This window comes from Trichosurus vulpecula, chromosome 1 (assembly GCF_011100635.1).
Source record: "Trichosurus vulpecula isolate mTriVul1 chromosome 1, mTriVul1.pri, whole genome shotgun sequence".
Taxonomy (NCBI): domain Eukaryota; kingdom Metazoa; phylum Chordata; class Mammalia; order Diprotodontia; family Phalangeridae; genus Trichosurus; species Trichosurus vulpecula.
Genome location: NC_050573.1, coordinates 50426873 through 50445946, shown reverse-complemented (window position 1 = coordinate 50445946; position 19074 = coordinate 50426873). Strand labels below are relative to the sequence as shown.

Here is a 19074-nt window from a genome sequence, read left to right as displayed (position 1 = left end):
CCAAATAAAAGGCTTTCACATACACTGAGTGAGGGGTCAGACTGAGTTGTTATTGTCATTGGATTAAAGAATTAGGGTGGAAGACTATATGGCTCACTCTCAACTCTCTCTGGAATCAGATACTGATCCCTGAATGGCTCCCGGGTAGATCCTGAAAGGCAGGGACCAAAATGGGGAAGGGCATGGGGTTACTGTGAGTCTGAGTCATGCATTTGACAAGCCAGTCCAGGGCAAGAGAGATCTCGAGGCCATAAAACTTCTCCAGGTCCATGGGGGAACCAGCGGCTGAGCAGGGGGGGATGTGGCCTCCAGAGTTCCTCATCAGAAGGCAGGGATGGAAGGAGGCCCCTTGGAAGAGTCCTACCTCCCAACCCTCTACATCTGCTGTGCAGCAGCCAGGCTTTGAGGGGAGAGACAGGGGCGCACTGATTTCCAGATAAATCCCAAGTCACTGCTCAGCAGTTCGGAGTAACCTCTCCTCACGCTGCTTCCGCATTCGCTCCTTGAAGTCTTCTAGCTCCTGACGCTAATGCGGGTTGGGGCAGAATGTCAGAAGACAATACACAGTTATATCCTTGGCCCAGAATCCCTAGAACCCAGCCCAACTCCAATGTGGAATATTTGGCAGGGGGGGAGAAGAGTAGAACCCCCAGCCAAACCCCTCCAACCCCCATGGGCTGGGTGCTCCTTCCTAGGCTATGGCCTTCCATACCCAGAACCTGTCTCTCACCTGTTCCTTCCTAAGGGTACTCCAGCTTTTCCTGAGCCCACAGTAGGAGTCTGAGTGCAGGAATTCTTACCTGAAACTAGGCTTTCACCTACCCCAAGTGAGGGCAGAGACAGACCCTAGAGATATTTCCCACTGCCATCCCAATCCAATCATTCCTCTCCCCACATATGATGGGGGAGAGTCAAGGCTTCACCTGGTCTTCTCGCTCCGGAGGGAAGATCTCCCGCTGCAAAAAGAGAAGTTGTTACTGGAGAAGAGGGAGAGAACCAGGAACAGGCTTGGCATCCCCCACTCCTACCCCTGCAGAGCGAGGAGAGAAAGGAAGAACAGCGTCCCCGTCTAGGCAAAGGAGCCCTCTCAGGACCCCCAACCCTCCCATGGGGAGCTCTTGCTACATCTTGCCTCTGGTCCTTACTGCTACTTAGATGAACATGGTGGAGGGTGTGATTGGCACTGAATATCAAAGCTAGAAAGGACCTCAGACATCAAGGAATCAGCCCTCTCGTTGTAGAAATGGCAAGAGTGGGAAAGCCATACGGTAAGTAAAAAGCAGAGCCAGACTCCCAATCCAAGGGGACCTCAATGCCCCACTAGGTACAACCATCATCTGGGGAAGCCTTGGCTTCTGAGGCCACAGAATGTGGACAGCGAGGTATATTCTCTCCCCAGTGGGGCACATCTCTTTCCTGAGCCCCTGGAATACCTTGCGCTGGATGACGTATTCCTCAAAATATTCAGCCTGGTTAGAGACCCAGAACATGGCCACTGGGAAGGTGAGATACAGCATCATCTATAAAGGGACAGAGAATGAAGGGCACGTCTCCTCACTGCTTCAAAGTCACCTACAGAAGTCTTTCATTCAAACGAGAATGAAATTTTTAAAAATGATAATAATAATCATTCCCCCATGGCGGGGGAGATTGAGTGGCCCTGGACTTGCCTCCATGGCACGCCAACTAGGAAGCACACAGCTAGCTTAGACATCACTTCTCAAGATTAATGAACAACTGTATATAAAACCATGCTCATTTTGAAGAATTTCAGACTGAAACATGGATTTTCCTATTTTGGAAAGTAAAATCTTAAATCACCATTTTTCACTTTAGAAATCAGTTTGCTACATTATTTTCCACGTAATTGAAATTTATCTTTAGCCTTTTAAAGCCATGTTGGACTATGCTTATGAAATTTCTTGTTCTTACTAGTTTTTAAAAATATATCTTCAGCCACAAATATATTTTGAGAAATAAAAGCCCTTTGGAATATACCTAGGCTGAGTTCCTCCAAGTCTTTACCATCTCTCCCTGCAGCCTTTCTTGACTCCCTCTCCCTCTCTAATTATCTGTGTAGAAGACACACACACACACACACACACACACACACACACACACACACACACACACACACACACACCTCAAGAGGGCAGGGACATTGTTTTTGCCTTTTTATCCCCAGGGCTGTGCTCAGAGCCTAGCACACAACAGGCACCTCAAATGTGGTGAAGTGAACCCCTATGCAGTTCAGTGTGACCCCCACCACTCTCCTGAAATGGCCCTCTCCACAGTCACCAATGGACTCTTCTCAGTCCCTTTCCTCCTTGTCTTCTCTAGGTGGTGTTTTTGACCTATACACCAAGAGGTCTTAACCATTTTGTGCCATGATGCCTTCTAGCAGTCTAGTGAAACATATGAAGCCCTTCTCAGAACAATGCATTTAAATCACTGAAGGAAATTAAAATAGTGGGGAGGGAAAATAGCAAAAATAAAAATGTCAGGGGGGTCCAAATTCACCACACCCAGAAATCTATCCGGGACCCCAGGTTACAGAGCTTTGGCTGCTCCAGAGACCCCAGGGTCCCAGCTTTAGAGCTGGAAGACTTCAGAGGCCACCTGGTCCAACCTCCTTTATTTTACACATGGGGAAATTGAGGTCCAGCAGGGCTGGGACAACTCTACACCCTCTGGATTCTCCTGCCTCTTTGATCACTTTTTTCTTTCTCTTCACTTTACAAAACCTCTTAATGGGGTTTCTCCCAAGGATCCGTCCTGGGCTTTCTTCTTTGGCAATCTCATTCACTCCAAGACTTCAACTACTTCCCCTATGCAGATGATCCCTAAATCTGCAACTCTAGCTCTGAGCTCCAGACCCACCTTTCCAGCTGCCTTAAGGACATTGCCACCTGCATGTCCAGCCGGCACACCAAATTTGACATGTTTAAAATTTACCTTACTATCTTCCCTCCCACCTTTTTTTGGGACTTCATTACTTCTCTGGGGCACTGGCCAGTATTAGCTATTCTCTCAGTTTCTCAAGTCCATAACCTGGGGGCTCTCTCTGACCCTTCCTTTCACTTACCTCAAATATACAATCAGATCCCAAGTCCTATTGATTCCATCTCTGCCATACACTTAGAAAGAATCTTCCTCCTCCCTTTTCTGGTCTCACTGACACTGCTCCAGCCCAGTCCCACCTGAACAACTACAATAACCAAACAGCTCTTATCACTCTCATTCTCCCGAGAAAGACCTTTCTACCATTGCCAGAACAATCTTCCTTAATGACGACAGAAGCTCATACTTCTACAGCGTTTTAAAGTCTACCAAAAGCAGTGAAGTGGTGCAGTAGATAGAGCACCAGGCCTGGAGTCAGGAAGACCTGAGTTCAAATCTGATCTCAGACACTCACTAGCTGTATGACCCAGAGCAAGTCACTTCACCCTGTTTGCCTCAGTTTCCTCATCTGTAAAATAAGCTGGAGAAGGAGATGGTAAACCACCCTGGTACCTTTGCCAAGAAAACTCCAAACTTCAGTCAGACACAACTGAAACAACTGAACAACAACAAATTAAAGCCTATCAAGCCCTTGATCACAATAACCCCGTGGTGCAAATTAGCTGAATTTTACAGAGGAGGAAACTAAGGTTTTGTGGCTCATCACAGGCAAAGTCACGAAGGCTGTCAGAACCTCGATCTCCTCCTCTGAAAAATACGCACAATGATAATCACATTACTCACCTCACAGGGCAAGTGTCCCAACAGCACTTGGCAAAGACTAAAGTGAAATTTGTCAATCATCATTGCCCAAGGTCAGAAAGATGGTGACAGAGCTAGGATCTGAGCTTGGGTGTTTTTTATCTGTGAGTTGAGTGCCTTTTCCACTGCATCAATCCACCAGCCTTTATTAAACACCCACTATGCGCCAGCACTGTACTAAGTACTGGGAATAAAAACAAAGTGAAAATCGCCCCTGCCCTCATGAAGCTTACCTTCTAATGTCATGTAAGGGGAAAACATGTGCATAAAGAGATATATACAAGATCCATATAGAGGATAGATACAAAGTAACCTTAATAGAATATAAATTTCTTTGGGATTACATTTAACTATTTACCTCACCACTTCCTGTTGATTGCAACATGAGGCAGCTACCTGATACAGGGAACACAGTGCCAGGGCTGGAGTCAGAAAGACCTGAGTTCAAATTTGACCTCAAACACTTCTTAGCTGTGTGATCCTGGGCAAGTCATGTACTCTCAGCCTCAGTTTCCTCAACTGTAAAATGGGGATAACAGCACCTACCTCTCAGGATTGCTGTGAGGATACATTGAGATAATAACTGAAAAGCACTTAGCACAGTGCCTTGCACGTAGTAAGCCCTATGTTAGTGTCAGTTATCATTATTATTATTGTTAATATTATTCCTTTCTTTCTGCTCACACTTCCACCACCCTGGCAAGTCCTTCATTGCCTTCTGCTGAACTACTGCAATAGCCTCCTAATTGGCCTCCTTGCCTCCAATCTCCTCCCCTACAATCCATCCTCCACGTAGTTACCAGCTTCATATTCTTAAAGCATAGGGCACCCACCCAGAGAAGTGATTTGCCCCACGCCATACAGCTAGTAACTGAGGCTAGACTTGAACCCAGGTCTGCCTATCTCTGAATCTAGCTCTTTATGCACTATACCATATTGTTTCAGAATCAACAGGGAACCACTGAAACTCCCCAAGCTGAAAAAGCGTGAGTGGCTCCCTATTGTTCCTGGGATAAAATCCTAACTCTTCTGTTTGGCATTTGAAGCTCTCCCCAATCTGGCTCTAATGTCTCCCTTCAAATGTCCATATTATAACCTTTCACATTATTCCCCCTCACCCACTTTACCCTCCAGCCATCCTGGTCTAGTTGATGCTCCCCACGAATGAAATTCTGTCTCCTCTTTCCACATCTCCCACACCTGGAAGATTCTGCCATCTCCTCTGTACCTCAACATCCCCATCTTCCTTCAGTGCTTGGCTCAAGCGTCACCACCTCCAGAACTTTCCTGCTTCCTCCAATTATTAATGCTGCCCATTGTTACTGTACACATTTTGTATTTCCTTATCTATCCTGCTCCCTGCTTGAAGGCAGGCACTGGATTATCCTTGTCTTTGTATCCTAGCACCAACTAGCATGTACTCAGCAGGTATTCAGTAAATACTTGTAGAACTGAATTGAATTTCAGATTCCATTCTTTCCCTGCCTCTAAACTATCCTTCACAACACTTTTGGAATAATCCTCCTTCCACACAGATCTGCTACCGAAGATACCAAGTAAAGCTCAAACTACTCTGCTTGACAAGAAAGACCCTCTCCGCTCTTGGGTCATTCTGCCTTTCCAAACTTATCTTATTTACTCCCTTCCAGACTTCTAGACTATTCAAAACCAAGAATCTTGGAGCTGGCAAGAACCTCAGAATAAATCCAGCTCAGCTCATACCTTAACAGGATTCCCCTACATAACATCCCCTAACAAGTTCAAAAAGCCACTTTTCATCAAGGAAGAGAAGAAAACCTGTAAATTATAAGCTGCTAAGCTTGACTTCAATTCTTGGGGAAATTCTAAAATGCAACGGTGAAAGGATGGTTAGGAACCACCCAGAAAAGGAAGCAGTGATTAAAAAGAGCCAATTCAGTTTCATCAAGGACAGGTCAGACCAGACTAACTTTATTTTCTTTTCTGAAAGAGTTATTAATAGCTTAAATTGTAAATATAGTTAACTTGGATCTTAACAAAGTATCTCATAAAGTATCTTATCCTATTCTTGTGGAAAACATGGGAAGACATGGACTAGACTATAATACAATATGTTGTTGATCAGTTATATCCAACTCCTTGCGACCATATTTGGGGTTTTCTTGGCAAAAATAATGGAGTGGTTTGCCATTTCCTTCTCCAGCTCATTTAACAGATAAAGAAACTGAGGCAACCAGAGTTAAATGACTTGCCCAGGGTCACATAGCTAGTATGTGTCCGAGGCCAGATTTGAACTCAGGAAGAGGAGTCTTCCTAAGTCTAGGTCCAGCATTCCAACCACTGTGCCATTTAGCTGCCCTATAATACACTCAGATAGATTTAAAACTAGTTGAAAGACTAGACTCAAAGAGTAGTCATTAGGGGTTCAATGTCAATAAACAAGGTCTCGGTGAAGTGGCCTGAGTGGCCCAAGGACCTATGCTACACTCTGGGCTAGTCAGCATTTTTAACTAAATACTTGAATAAAGGAACAGATAGCATGCTCATCAAGTTTGTAGATGACACATAACTGAGAACTAGATAAGAATAGTTAAAATACTATATGACAAGGTTAGGATCCAAAAAGATCTTGACATGCAAGAACACTGAGCTAAGCCTCATAAGATAAAATTCAATATGGACAAATGTAAAGTCTTAGACTTGGGTTAAAAAAATATTCAGCTTCACAAGCATAGGATGAGGTTGAACTCAATGGAAGTTTGAGGAAAAAAAACTAGATGTGTTTAGTGAACTTAATATAAGTTAGTAGTAGGATGTAGTCATCAAAAAAAAAAAAAACTAATACCATCCTGGGAAGATGTTAAGAGAGTTAAAGAAATAAGGTGAGAGAGAGTGAGGTACAGTGGACAGAAAGTTAGCTTTGGAGCTGGGAAGATGTGGATTCAAGTTCAGCCTTTAACACATGCTGACTGAGTGACCCTGGGTAAATCATTTAATCTGTCCATGCAATGCCACTCTCTGTGATCACAGATCAATGAGAAGGTGCTGACCAGCAATGATAGGAGCCCCTCCTGGGGGCTTCCTATACCTATGAAATCACAGATCTAGCACAATCCCCATCTTAGTTTCCAAAATAAGGAGGTGATAATACCACTGTCTCCTAGTGCAGTCTTTAGAGTGGACTCAGGGCACAAATCCCACCTCAGACACTTACTATGACCCTGGGCAAGTCGCTTAACCTCCCTAAGTCTGTTTCTTCATCTGTAAAAAGAGGGTAAAAAACAGCACCTGCACCCCAGAATTGTTGATTAAATGAGCTACTATTTGCAAAGCACTTAGCACATATTAGGCGCTTAATAGATGCTTGCTCCCTTCCTCGTAAGAATAAAATAAGATACTTGTAATGTACTTTGCAAACCGTTAAAGCACTATATAAATACATCATCGTGGTCGTCGTCATCATCACCATAGATCAGTTGTCAATTTGGAGTCTGTTCAGCTCTGGGCACCACAGTTTAAGATCACGGAGTGACAAGAGGAAGGTGACCCCAAGGTGAAGGTTCCTGAGTTCCTATCACTCGAAGGTTGGTTGAAGGAACTCGGGGTGTTTAGCCGGGAGAAGAGAAAGCTGGGGAGAGCAGAAGTAGATTGGGGAGAGAAGAGGGCTGCTGGGTTCAAGTGTGCGAAGGGCTGTCACGCGAAAAGCCCCAGTGGCAAACTAAAGAGCCTCGGAAGGATTCTGAAGAGGCAGCTTTAAGGTCCACATCGCGCAACGCTGCCTAACCAGGAGACGGGGAAGGGGCAGTCAAAGAATGGGGGTGTGTGTTTGGGAGGTGTCAACAGGGGATTCTTGTTCAGCCTCTAAATTCCGTCCCCAAAGGCCCCTACCTGCCCCCGACACGGACCCCGACAAAGACTGTCCCACACGGCCCCGGCTCCCAGCACTGACCCGAAAGACCTCCAGCTTCACCCCCATCCTGTTGGGTCCGACGGTTGCTTCCGCCAGTCTCTGAAGCCACATCCGCCCAAAGCCAGACTCCGCAGCAACACGCACATTCATTGGCTAAAGCTCGAGCCTGGATGCTGGAGCCTATTGGCCGGAGCGGCTCAAAGCGGAAGCGAGCTATGGAGAGGGTGTTCCGCCTCTTCCCCAGGCCTGAACAGGCGGAAGTTGTTCTGAGGGAGGGCACGGAAGTGGGCTGCATCTGGCCAATGAGGAACGGCTCTAGGACGGATGGAGGCGGGATCACAGTGTAAGGGCTGGTGAATGCGGCGGTAGAAGACGGGGGGATGCCGGAGATTGGGGATGCAGCCCCAGCGGAGGCAAAGCTGAAGGCTCGGCCTGAGAGGCCCGACCTCTTCTTTGTGAGTACGAGCCGGAGGAGCGTACAGATGCGGTGGGCTCCACGGCGTGGCGGGAGGGCTCCGAAACCTGGGATGGGAAGACGCCATCCCGACAGAGGCGAGGAGTGCGCAGGCGCGACTCGGGAGCCTGGGAGAGTGCGCAGGCGCAGGAAAGAGCCTCCGCTAACCTGGGAGTGGGCGAAGGTGGAGGCTGTGTTCCCTGGGATCAGCCTGGATGCTCTTCTCCTTGCGCTATTCGTGAGAGACATAGTCGGGGGGCAAAGGGAGTGGTTCAGATTCAGGGTGAGCCGTAGCGAGCCATTGCAGGTTCTTGAGCGGAGCAGAGAAAAGGATCAGCCCCTCAATGCGCTTCCCATCTCCAGGGTACTCTATTTCTTACGCAGATGCTGAGATTTGCTCAGAAATCTTACGTCTGTGGCCTCCCCAGTAAAACTAGACTCCTTTGCTTGGCATTCCAGCCTTGCCACGATCTAGCCTCTTTCCAAACATATTATTCCCGTTTTGAAACATGGGGCTGCCAAACTAGACCAGGGTCTGTGCCTTGGGTATGACCCATGTTCTGCCTTTGTGCCACCTCCTGCTCCCGGTGCCTGCGATGCTCTGTGTCCCCTTCTTCACCTGTTGAATTTCTGGCTTCCCTTTAAAGCCCAGTGCGTCTGCCCTCTCCTTCGGGAAGCTTTCCTAAGTCTCCTGTCCTTGAGCCAGTGACACCCTTCCAGACTTTGCAGGGCCTTGTACTCTCTCTGCTGCACTTACTCAGTAATATTATCTACTGTAATGTACTGGGTTCATGCCTTTCTCTTAAATTGTAAACAACGCAAGGGCTAGGACAAAGTTATATCATGGTAACTATGTGAAAAACTTGTAGAGAAAGATTCAGGTTTTTTTTCCTGTTTGGACCCAGGAGGTAGAATAAAGAGCAGTGGATGTATTTAAAAGTGGATTTAAAAGAAGTGGATGTAGTTTTGAGGTTAGAAACTTAATAACTTACAGTTAGAGCTGTCCCGGGAGCTTCTTAGTTCCCCATCATTGGACATCTTCAGGTGGAGGCAGCATGGTCATTTGGGGGGATAGAGCTCTGAAGGTGGAGTCAGGAAGGCCTGAGTTCAAATCCAACCTCAGACACTTCTAGTTGTGTGATTCTGGGCAAATCACTTAAATTCTGTTTGCCTCAGTTTGCTCATCTGTAAATAGGGGTGATAATAGCATCTACTTCCCAATTGTTGTGAGAATCAAAAAAAAGACATAACAGTTGTAGAGTGCTTGGCACAGTTCCTGGCACATAGTAAGTGTTCTATGAATGTTATCTATTATTGTTACCGTTATCATTATAGCATGGTACCTGGCACATAGCAAATGCTTTAGAAATGTTAGCTGTTATTGTAAGTACGTGGACTGGATGCCCTTTGAGGTCCTTCCTGCTATAAGATTCTGTGATTACTTAAACTTTGTGTCAGTGGCTCTAGTAGGTATTTAATAAACATGGGGTGAATTGGATTGGATCAGAGATGGCTCTGGAATGCAAGCCCTTGGCAGTCTGGCAGAACAGTGGGAGGTGGAGCCAAGGAAAAGGCTGTTGCTATGACAAGTGAGGATGGAGAGAAAAGAGAGGATGTTGGGGGTGTTTCTAAGGGACACTGAGCCAGATGCAGAGACTGGGTAACATGGGGAAGCGAGGTATTGCTGGATTTAGAATCGGAAGATTGCTTTACCATACAGACCCCAGAACCAGGCATACAAGAGCTTCTGTCCAAAGACACAAACAAACTGTCTCAGAGTTGGAAGGGACTTGAATGGCTTTCTAATCCAACCCGTACCTGAACAAGAATTCCTTCTACATCAGGCTTAATGGGTGATCACCTAGCCATTGCATGAAGACTTCAAATAAGGGGGGACCCACTCCCTTCAGGGGTGGCTCGTTCCGCTTTGAGATAGTCCCAGTTATTAGAAAGTTTTTCCTGCCATCAAACCTGAGTGTGCCACTTTTGCCAATGACCTGTAAGCTGGGTGCTTGCTCAGAGAGGAGTAAACCACTTGGGTGCTTGAAATGCGGCTCTGAAATGGGAAGACACACGTCTGATCCCCTGAGGCCCAGAAACAAGAAGTGGTTTGCCTAGGGTCACATAAGAAGTGTAAAAGGTAGGATTTTACCCCGGGTCTCCTGACTCCACTGTGGCACAGTTGCCTCAGTGAGAGGGAGACCAGCCTTCTGGGGGTGGGAATCAGGGTGGGGTGGGGGAGATTTGGGGGATTCAAAGTGATGGGATTGGAAAGGAGGAGGCCTGGCTTGCTTGAGACACTCTGGCCCCTTGTCTCCCTAGGAAGAGGAGGATTTGCAGTATGAGGAGGAAATCCTTCGCAACCCTTTCTCTGTCAAGTGTTGGTTTCGGTACATCGAGTTCAAGCAGAGTGCCTCGCAGGCAGTACTCAATCTGCTGTATGAGCGAGCCCTCAAGGAGCTGCCTGGGAGGTGAGGGGCTCTCCCAGTCTCCAGCTTCCCCTCCCTCTCCTTCCCCCATGGGGCACCTCATTACGGGAAAGTGGAGCTTGGGCAAAGAAAAGGAAAAGGCTGTGACATTTTCACAAGCATGTTTCCTCTCCTATTGCCCAGTTACAAGCTATGGTACCACTACCTGAAAGCCCGTCGGGCCCAGGTGAAGCGTCGCTGCGTGACCGACCCTGCCTACGAGGATGTCAACAACTGCCACGAGCGGGCCTTGGTCTTCATGCACAAGGTGAGCACTTGGTGACCAGGCTCGGGCAGAAGGGATCTGAGGCATCCAGGGGTAGGGAGGTGGAGCACAAAGGGACTTCTGCCTTCTCCCTGCTCCAGATGCCGCGTCTGTGGTTGGATTACTGCCAGTTCTTGATGGAGCAGGGACGCATCACTCGGACCCGGCGCACCTTTGACCGTGCCCTGAGGGCTCTGCCCATCACTCAGCACTCACGCATCTGGCCCCTCTATCTTCGCTTCGTACGTTCCCACCCTCTGCCTGAGACCGCAGTTCGTGTGTACCGCCGCTTCCTCAAGGTGAGCCACGCACGGGGTTCCAGGGGAGTGGACAGCAGATCATGCAGCTATAAGATTTCCTGCCCTGTGCCCCCTGGCCCCCAGGCGAAGCTCCCTGGCACAAAATGGGCACTAGAGAGGGAAAGTACAAGGGCATCTTGAGGATGGGGGAGCACTGACCGCTTTCTTTGTTGGGGGTTCCCCAGCTGAGCCCTGAGAGCGCAGAGGAGTACATTGAGTACCTGCGCTCCATCGACCGGCTGGATGAGGCAGCTCAGCGCCTGGCAACTGTAGTCAATGATGAAAGATTTGTCTCCAAGGAAGGAAAGTCAAACTACCAGGTCAGGCTCCAGCCCTCCCCAGCCCCCAGCCCCTTCAGAGCTCCCAGGAGGCCCCAACGACCTGAACCTTGCCCTCACCACACATTTGCTTACACAGCCACACAGTCACACATGGTCATGGGATTGCCGTGATCCAGAGCTGGTCATCTGGTTCAACCCCTCACTTTGCAGATGGGGAAACTGAGGCCCAGAGAAGAGAAGAGGCAGTCTGCGATCACCTAGGTAATAAGTAGCAGAGCCAGGCTTTGAATCCAGGTCCTCCTGTGATTCCAGATCTGGTGATCTTTCCATGACACCCTGCTGCCTTCTTGGTTCTGCAGTCACGTACACTGACATCACTTCACAGTCACCGACACGCAAGCCCCTCCCAAGTTCCAAGCAAGGGCCAAGGGAGCTACAGGGGCCATGGAGCTTAGCCCCTCCCCCTCTTTTTCTCCAGCTGTGGCATGAACTGTGCGACCTGATCTCCCAAAATCCTGACAAAGTGCAGTCCTTAAATGTGGGCGCCATCATCCGAGGAGGCCTCACCCGCTTCACTGACCAGCTTGGCAAGCTCTGGTGCTCGCTGGCCGACTACTACATCCGAAGTGGACATTTCGAGAAGGTACTGGGACTGGGCCGGGACATACACGTGCCCTTCTGCACCAAGAGCTCATGGGCTGCCAGAGTCATCTTCCTAAAGCACAGGTCTGACCGTGCCACTTCTACCCATGAACCTTCAATAATGAGAATAGCTTACGTTAGTTAAGCACCTACTGTGTGCCAGGCACTATGCTGAGTGCGTAATATTTATTATCTCATCGATCCTCACATCAGCCCTGGCAGGTAGGTAGGTGCTATTATCCCCATTTTACAGACAAGGAAATTCCAGCAAATAGGTTAAATGATTTGCTCAGGGTTACTCAACTAGGAAGAATCTGAGGCTGTATTCGAACTCAGGTCTTCCTGACTCCCGGCCTAGCATTCTGTGCACCATAGCGCCCTCTAGCTCCTGTGGCTCCCTGTTGTCTCCAAAATAAACTGAGCTTTAGCTTGGCTTTTAAAGCCTTCCTAGTCCACTCCAGGCCTGCCTTTCCAGGCCTATTTCACACCTCTCCCCATCCTACTGTTTGTTCAGCCAGACTGGCCCATGTGCTGTTGCCCACCTTTGAGATCCCATGCTTCTTGCATCTGTGCCCCCTACCTGGGTATCCCCCTTCCTGGCTTCTTCCTCTCAGGGGCTCACGGACCACCTTTCAGGGGAAGGCCTTCCTGGCGCCATTGGTTGGTGTTCTCTCCCTCCTTTACCTCCAGTGGTCATGTAGGCTTTTGTCTACTTCCATGTTGTATCTCCCTTCTCCGATAAAATGCTAGCTCTTCGAGGGCAGGAACTGGTTTTCACTTTGCCTTTAAGTCTTTTGTGCCTTGTACACAGGCACTTAATGAATGCTGATAGGATTGAATAGCATTTTGTCAATTAACTTTTCCAATTATTAAACATTTATTTAACTTTCAAGTTTTCTGTAGTATTCCCTTCACAAAAGCCCTAGGAGATATAATATTATCCATGTTGTACAGATGTGGAAGATGACTTCCTCAGGGTCACAAAATGTGTCAGTGTTAGAAACAAGGCTCTTCACTGGCCCCTCCCTGTCCCAGCACTGGGCACTATCGGAGATGGGCACTGCCCAAGATGAGCAGAGGATGTCCAAGGAGGGGCCAGTTGTGAGGGCTGTGCTCCTCATGATTCTCTGTGTCTCAGGCCCGTGATGTGTATGAGGAGGCGATCCAGACGGTAATGACTGTACGAGACTTCACGCAGGTCTTTGACAGCTATGCCCAGTTTGAGGAGAGCATGATTGCGGCCAAGATGGAGACAACTTCAGAGCTAGGGAGGGAGGAAGAAGGTGAGGGTGGGGGAGATGTGTGGAGCCAGAGGCTGAGCTGTGCAGTCCGTGGGGAGGGGATGGGGTAGAGACATCCTGGAGGAGCTGGACCATGCGGTCTGGGGAGTAGGGGCACCTCGGAGGGGCCAGGCTGTGCAGTTGGGGGGGGGGCACCTCAGAGGGGCAAGGCTGCAGTATAGAGTGGGGGTACCTTGGAGGGGCTAGGCTATGCAGTCTGGAGTGGGGGCACTTCAGAGGGGCCAGGCTGTGCAATCTGGAGTGGGGGCACCTCAGGGGGCCAGGCTGTGCAGTCTGGAGTAGGGGTACCTCGTAGGAGCCAGTCTGTGCATTCAGGGGAGTGGGGGCACTTTGGAGGGGCCAGGCTGTGCGGTCTGTGGTGGGGACACCTTGGAGGGACTCTTCGTCTTCCCATGGGTCCATAACTGTTGCTGCTTCTGCCTCAGATGACGTGGACCTGGAGCTACGTTTGGCACGCTTTGAGCAACTCATCAGCCGCCGGCCTCTCCTCCTCAATAGCGTTCTGCTGCGCCAGAACCCCCACCACGTCCATGAGTGGCACAAGCGAGTGGCACTACATCAGGGCCGGCCCAGAGAGGTGTGAGGCAAACCCTTCTGCCTGCCTACCCCACCCCCCCAGCCTTACCAACCCGGAGCCTCTCCCTTTCCTCTCCCCCTGCCTGTCCCCACTCCCCCCCCACACACACACCCCTGCCGTGTCCTTCCCAACCCAGAGCCTCTCCCCTTCCTCTCTTCCTCCCTGCCAGTCCCTCCTCAGCACCCCCAACCTCCTTGTTCCACACAAGCCTGCCTCCCCAGGCATGTAGCCAAGGCCTGTCTTCTGCCTCTTGCAGGTCATCAACACATACACAGAGGCTGTGCAGACCGTGGATCCCTTCAAGGCCACAGGCAAACCCCACACACTGTGGGTCGCCTTTGCCAAGTTCTATGAGGATAACGGGCAGCTGGATGATGTGAGCCGTGGGGGGAGGAGGGGGAAGGCTGGGGAGGCTATGGGGTAGCCTGGGTCCAGTCTGAAGCCTCTGGGTGACTCTTCTTGCCTTCCTAGGCCCGCACCATCCTAGAGAAGGCCACCAAAGTGAACTTCAAACAGGTGGAGGATTTGGCCAGCGTGTGGTGTGAGTACGGCGAGATGGAGCTGAGACATGACAACTATGACCAGGCCCTGCGGCTGCTGCGGGTGTGTGTACAGGGCCGAGTAAAGGCCCCGGGGACAGGGAGGGCAGGATCCCTCACGTTGTGGGGGTGGCCAAAGGAGTGCCGGGGGCTGATAGTGACACAGAATGTGTCCTCTTGTCCCCTGCAGAAGGCAACTGCCCTGCCTGCCCGCCGGGCCGAGTACTTTGATGGATCTGAGCCTGTGCAGAATCGTGTCTACAAGTCCTTGAAGGTGTGGTCTATGCTGGCTGACCTTGAGGAAAGTCTGGGTACCTTCCAGGTGAGTGCTCCCCTGCCCCCAGCCTTCTCCCCAGCCAGGCCCCAGGGAGCCTCCAAAAACCCCCTGACACAGGCTCCGGATTCACTGCATTTTTTCTTCAGCAAACAGGAATGGCCTCCCTTCCTTCCCTCACCTTGTGAGTCTCCCTGCCCCCAGTTTGCTCCCAGACCTTCCCTGAGCCCCAGTTTGTAACAACTTTTAGACCTCACACCGCACCTCGTTTGCACCCTTCAGGTGCACTTGTGTCCGCCAAGAGACAGAACTAGGAGCCTTGAGTAAGGCTCAGAGCTGCAGGTTTGAGGTCCAGGTAAGAACAGCCATCCCAAAGCAGCAATTCCACTTCAGTGGTGGAACCTGGAGGAGTGCATGTCAGGGATGTGAGGGCCACAGGACGAGAGGTCTCAGAGACCACAGCATTTGGGAAGCTCTGAAACTGGGTTCTGGGTATCTTTGTGAGCCTTAGCTCCCTTCCCCCGCCCCACCTAGGTCGCTCAGCGAGGGCATGGGTAGTGTCCTCTCACAGCCTGGTTGCTCTCCCAGTTCAAGTGCAGGGCTGTCACCCAGTGGACTCTTAATGACTGTTAGATCATTGATCAAGCACCTACTTTGTGCTGGTCCCCATGAGGTGAAATCAATCCCAGCCAGTCCCTGCCCATAGGGAGATGAGGCACACCCAGAGTACCGTACCTCCAAATGGGAAGAGCAGAGGAGGGGTCCAGGCAATGGGTTGGGCCTGCATTAGGAGAGATGGTGCCTCCTTCCCCCCCATCCCATGTGCCTCAATGAGCCTTAACCATGATTTCGTCCCCATTCCTGTGTGCAGTCCACCAAGGCCGTGTATGAGCGGATCCTGGACCTACGCATCGCCACCCCGCAGATCGTCATCAATTATGCCATGTTCCTGGAGGAGCACAGCTACTTTGAGGAAAGCTTCAAGGTGAGTCTGGGCCCCTTGGAAAGTTCACGGGGTGGGGGTGGATAGCTCCCATTTCTAGACAAGTTCGCAAAGGGCTTCCCTCACAGGAAAGAGGCCGGGAGGAGGGGAGGAACCTCCTGGTCATGTCACAGTCACTTCAGTTCAAGAAGCAACGTGTTCAGTGTCTCTGATGGACCGGGTACAGCTCTAGGCCCTGGAGACACCCCGATGAAGGAGGCGGAGGGAAGAATTTGGGATGTGTCACCAGCCTGGAGAGTCCCTCAGGGGATGTGATAGCAATCTGCATGTGAGGGCTGTCATGTGGAAAACAGATTAGACGTGTTCTCTTTGGTCCCAGAGGTGGAATGAGGAGCAGTGGGGGGAGGTACAAAGAGGCAGATTTAGGCCTGACAGAAAGACAAATTTCTCAGCAATTAGAACTATACAAAATGGGCTTCCTCAGAGGTCTTCCTCCCCAGAGGTCTTCAAGGAGAGGCAAGGCATACTTCAGTCAGATGTGTCAGAAGGGATGTCCTCATTCAGGTATGGGTTAGACTAGATGGACTCCAAGATTTCTGACATTGCATGAGAGAGAGAAGGATTATGGCCATTTTACAGATGAGAAAGCTGAGGCAGGGAGCACAGAATTTGGTGTCACAAGAACCCGGGTTTGATTGCAGGCCCCCAGCTCACCCTGAGTGCTTGGGGACCCAGGCAGGCTTCTCCTCCCTGAGCCTTTTTCTTCAGTGCCTGACAGGGTGTGGTGAGCAAAGAACCAGGAAAGCTGGGAATGGGGGTGTGAGGCACTCAGTCCACTGGCTTCTGTCACATGTGTGCCAGCATGTTCTGGGGGCAAGCTCCATGTCTCCCCTTCCATTCTAGGCCTATGAGCGGGGCATCTCACTGTTTAAGTGGCCCAATGTGTCAGATATCTGGAGCACATACCTGACCAAGTTTATCGCCCGTTATGGAGGCCGCAAGCTGGAGCGGGCCCGGGACCTGTTCGAGCAGGCACTGGATGGCTGCCCCCCCAAATATGCCAAAAGTGAGAGAGCCCTTCAGGACTGGGGGAGGGGCTCCAGGTGAGGGGAGGCCAAGATGGAGATGGGGGCAGTGTAGGTTTGTGGGAAGGGGCAACAAAAGTGTTCTCTGAGCAGTTCTGGGCCATGACAGTCTCGTTACCCTCCCCCCTTCCCCCCAGCTCTCTACCTGTTGTATGCCCGGCTAGAGGAAGAGTGGGGGCTGGCCCGCCATGCCATGGCCGTGTATGAGCGTGCCACCCGTGCTGTGGAGCCCTCCCAGCAGCATGAAATGTTCAACATCTACATCAAACGTGCCGCCGAGATCTACGGTGTCACCCACACCCGCAGCATCTACCAGAAAGCCATCGAGGTGACAGATTGGGCAGGGGCTAGAGGGTGAAGATTGGAGTCAGGCAGAGTGGGGCGCCAACCCAGGAGAGAGCAATCGGAGCAGGGGAGCCATGAAGGAACACCTGGGCCACACCTTGCTCTTGGTGTCCTTCCCTGGGGCCTCTCCATCGGGTCCTCTCCATCCCCTCCTCTGCTTGCTCACTTTCCCCATCTACAGAATGAGAGGCTTGCACTGCGTCATCTCTAAAGTCCTATCCAGGTTCCAATCCGAGGATTCTATGATGCTGCTTTTTCCCCCTGCTCACACTGCAGACTGATCAGTCCTGCAAGCAGGCACAGCTCCTGCCTCGTCCTCTGAGCCCACCCTTTCCTCTCTCTGCTCAGCCCAGTGGCCAAACATTGACCCGCTTCCTATTGCCCAGGCCCCACCGAGTCTAGCCACAGGTTTTAGGGGATGTGCACACCTCCGAGAGGGGGAAGTGGAATGATGAAGTTGTTAAAAGCAGTAGAGCCCAGGCTGGTCAGTGGCATGTTAACTGGGCCTTGTGCTCAAGCCAGCCCCCAGTTGGGCGTTGGGCTCAGACTGTACAAGGCGTCCTATAGCTGGCATCCTTGGCAAGAAGAAACAGCTCTTTCCATCTGCAATTTTGGGAAGAGGTTGAAAGCTTGGGTGGCTCGTGGGAGGACATGAAAGTGACCGAGGGATGCAGTACTTAGTGTAATATGCCTTGCAAAGGGAGCTTTGGGGCATGGGGTTGGGTTGGAATAAGTATCTCAGTAGTCCCTTCAGACTCCACTCTCTTCTCTGGATTTCAGGTGCTGTCAGATGAGCATGCACGAGAAATGTGTCTTCGTTTTGCTGACATGGAATGTAAACTGGGGGAGATTGACCGAGCCCGCGCCATCTATAGCTTCTGCTCTCAGATCTGCGATCCTCGGGTATGGGGCCCAAGGCTCAGCTGAGGATGGGGACAGGACAAGCATGCTGGGGTGTAAAGAGCTCTCCCTAACCATCTTCCCTTTGCTAACACTCAGACAACAGGAACATTCTGGCAAACGTGGAAGGACTTTGAGATCCGCCATGGGAATGAAGACACCATCCGTGAGATGCTTCGGATCCGGCGAAGCGTTCAAGCCACATACAACACACAAGTCAACTTCATGGCCTCGCAGATGCTGAAGGTGTACAGCAATGCCACAGGCACCGGTGAGTCCAGCCTGCAGACTCCATGGCTGGTGTTCACCACCAGGGGTCTGAACTGGTCCCCTTCCCAGGGCCTGACTCGCCTCTCTCCCCTTGGCCCTAGTGTCTGACCTTGCCCCTGGACAGAGTGGGATGGACGACATGAAGCTGCTGGAGCACCGAGCAGAGCAGCTGGCAGCAGAGGCAGAGCGGGACCAGCCTTCCCGCTCACAGGGCAAGATCCTCTTTGTCAGGTGGGCACCAGGGCACCTTGAGTCTGGGAGGGTGAGCTGGGTCTAGCTAGGGCAGTATTTATGGCCCTCAGGAATGTCAGCCTTAGGGTGGGGCAAGGAGCTGAAGGCCAGCTTCTCATTTCCCCAGGAGTGACGCGTCCCGCACTGAGCTGGCTGAACTGGCCCAGCAGGCCAACCCCGAGGAGATTGAGATAGGGGAGGAGGAGGAGGAAGAGGAGGAGGAGCTGCAGCCCAATGGTGAGTGGCGGAGGGGAGGAGGCTGATCAACGCACGGAGCCCTGTCCCTGGGAATGACCGAGTTTCACCTTCCCCCCTTCCTTCCCCAGAGGTGCCCCTGGAGCAGCAGAGCGTGCCAGCCACCGTCTTCGGAAGCCTGAAAGAAGACTGAGCCCAATCACCCACAATAAATTCTTTATGTTTGTACTTCTGGCAGCTGTCCTGTTATATGCAAACACATGTAAACACATCCAATTCTTGCTTTCTGGAGAGAGGTCCTTATGACACATCCACCTGCCTAGCTGGGGCATGCTGGGAGTTACCAGCCATGTG

At 50.8% G+C, this 19074-nt stretch overlaps 2 protein-coding genes across 2 annotated transcripts; one reads left to right on the top strand and one right to left on the bottom strand.

Annotated features, from left to right (window-relative positions):
* Window positions 1-28: 28 nt before the first annotated feature.
* Window positions 29-7760, bottom strand: LOC118851137 (protein PET100 homolog, mitochondrial). The gene is made up of 4 exons (XM_036760670.1): window positions 7691-7760; window positions 1434-1520; window positions 924-956; window positions 29-526 (listed from the first exon to the last, which is right to left on the bottom strand). The coding sequence occupies exons 1-4, from the start codon at window positions 7715-7717 to the stop codon at window positions 449-451; spliced, it is 225 nt and encodes a 74-aa protein (XP_036616565.1). The 5' UTR covers window positions 7718-7760; the 3' UTR covers window positions 29-448.
* Window positions 7761-7843: 83 nt separating this feature from the next.
* XAB2 (XPA binding protein 2) lies at window positions 7844-18948 on the top strand. Its single transcript, XM_036741244.1, has 19 exons — window positions 7844-8106; window positions 10428-10576; window positions 10718-10841; window positions 10940-11137; window positions 11323-11457; window positions 11897-12061; window positions 13199-13343; window positions 13787-13938; window positions 14195-14314; window positions 14410-14541; window positions 14668-14799; window positions 15623-15736; window positions 16598-16760; window positions 16917-17107; window positions 17905-18027; window positions 18124-18295; window positions 18396-18525; window positions 18653-18762; window positions 18852-18948. The coding sequence occupies exons 1-19, from the start codon at window positions 8032-8034 to the stop codon at window positions 18911-18913; spliced, it is 2592 nt and encodes an 863-aa protein (XP_036597139.1). The 5' UTR covers window positions 7844-8031; the 3' UTR covers window positions 18914-18948.
* The last annotated feature ends 126 nt before the right edge of the window (window positions 18949-19074 follow it).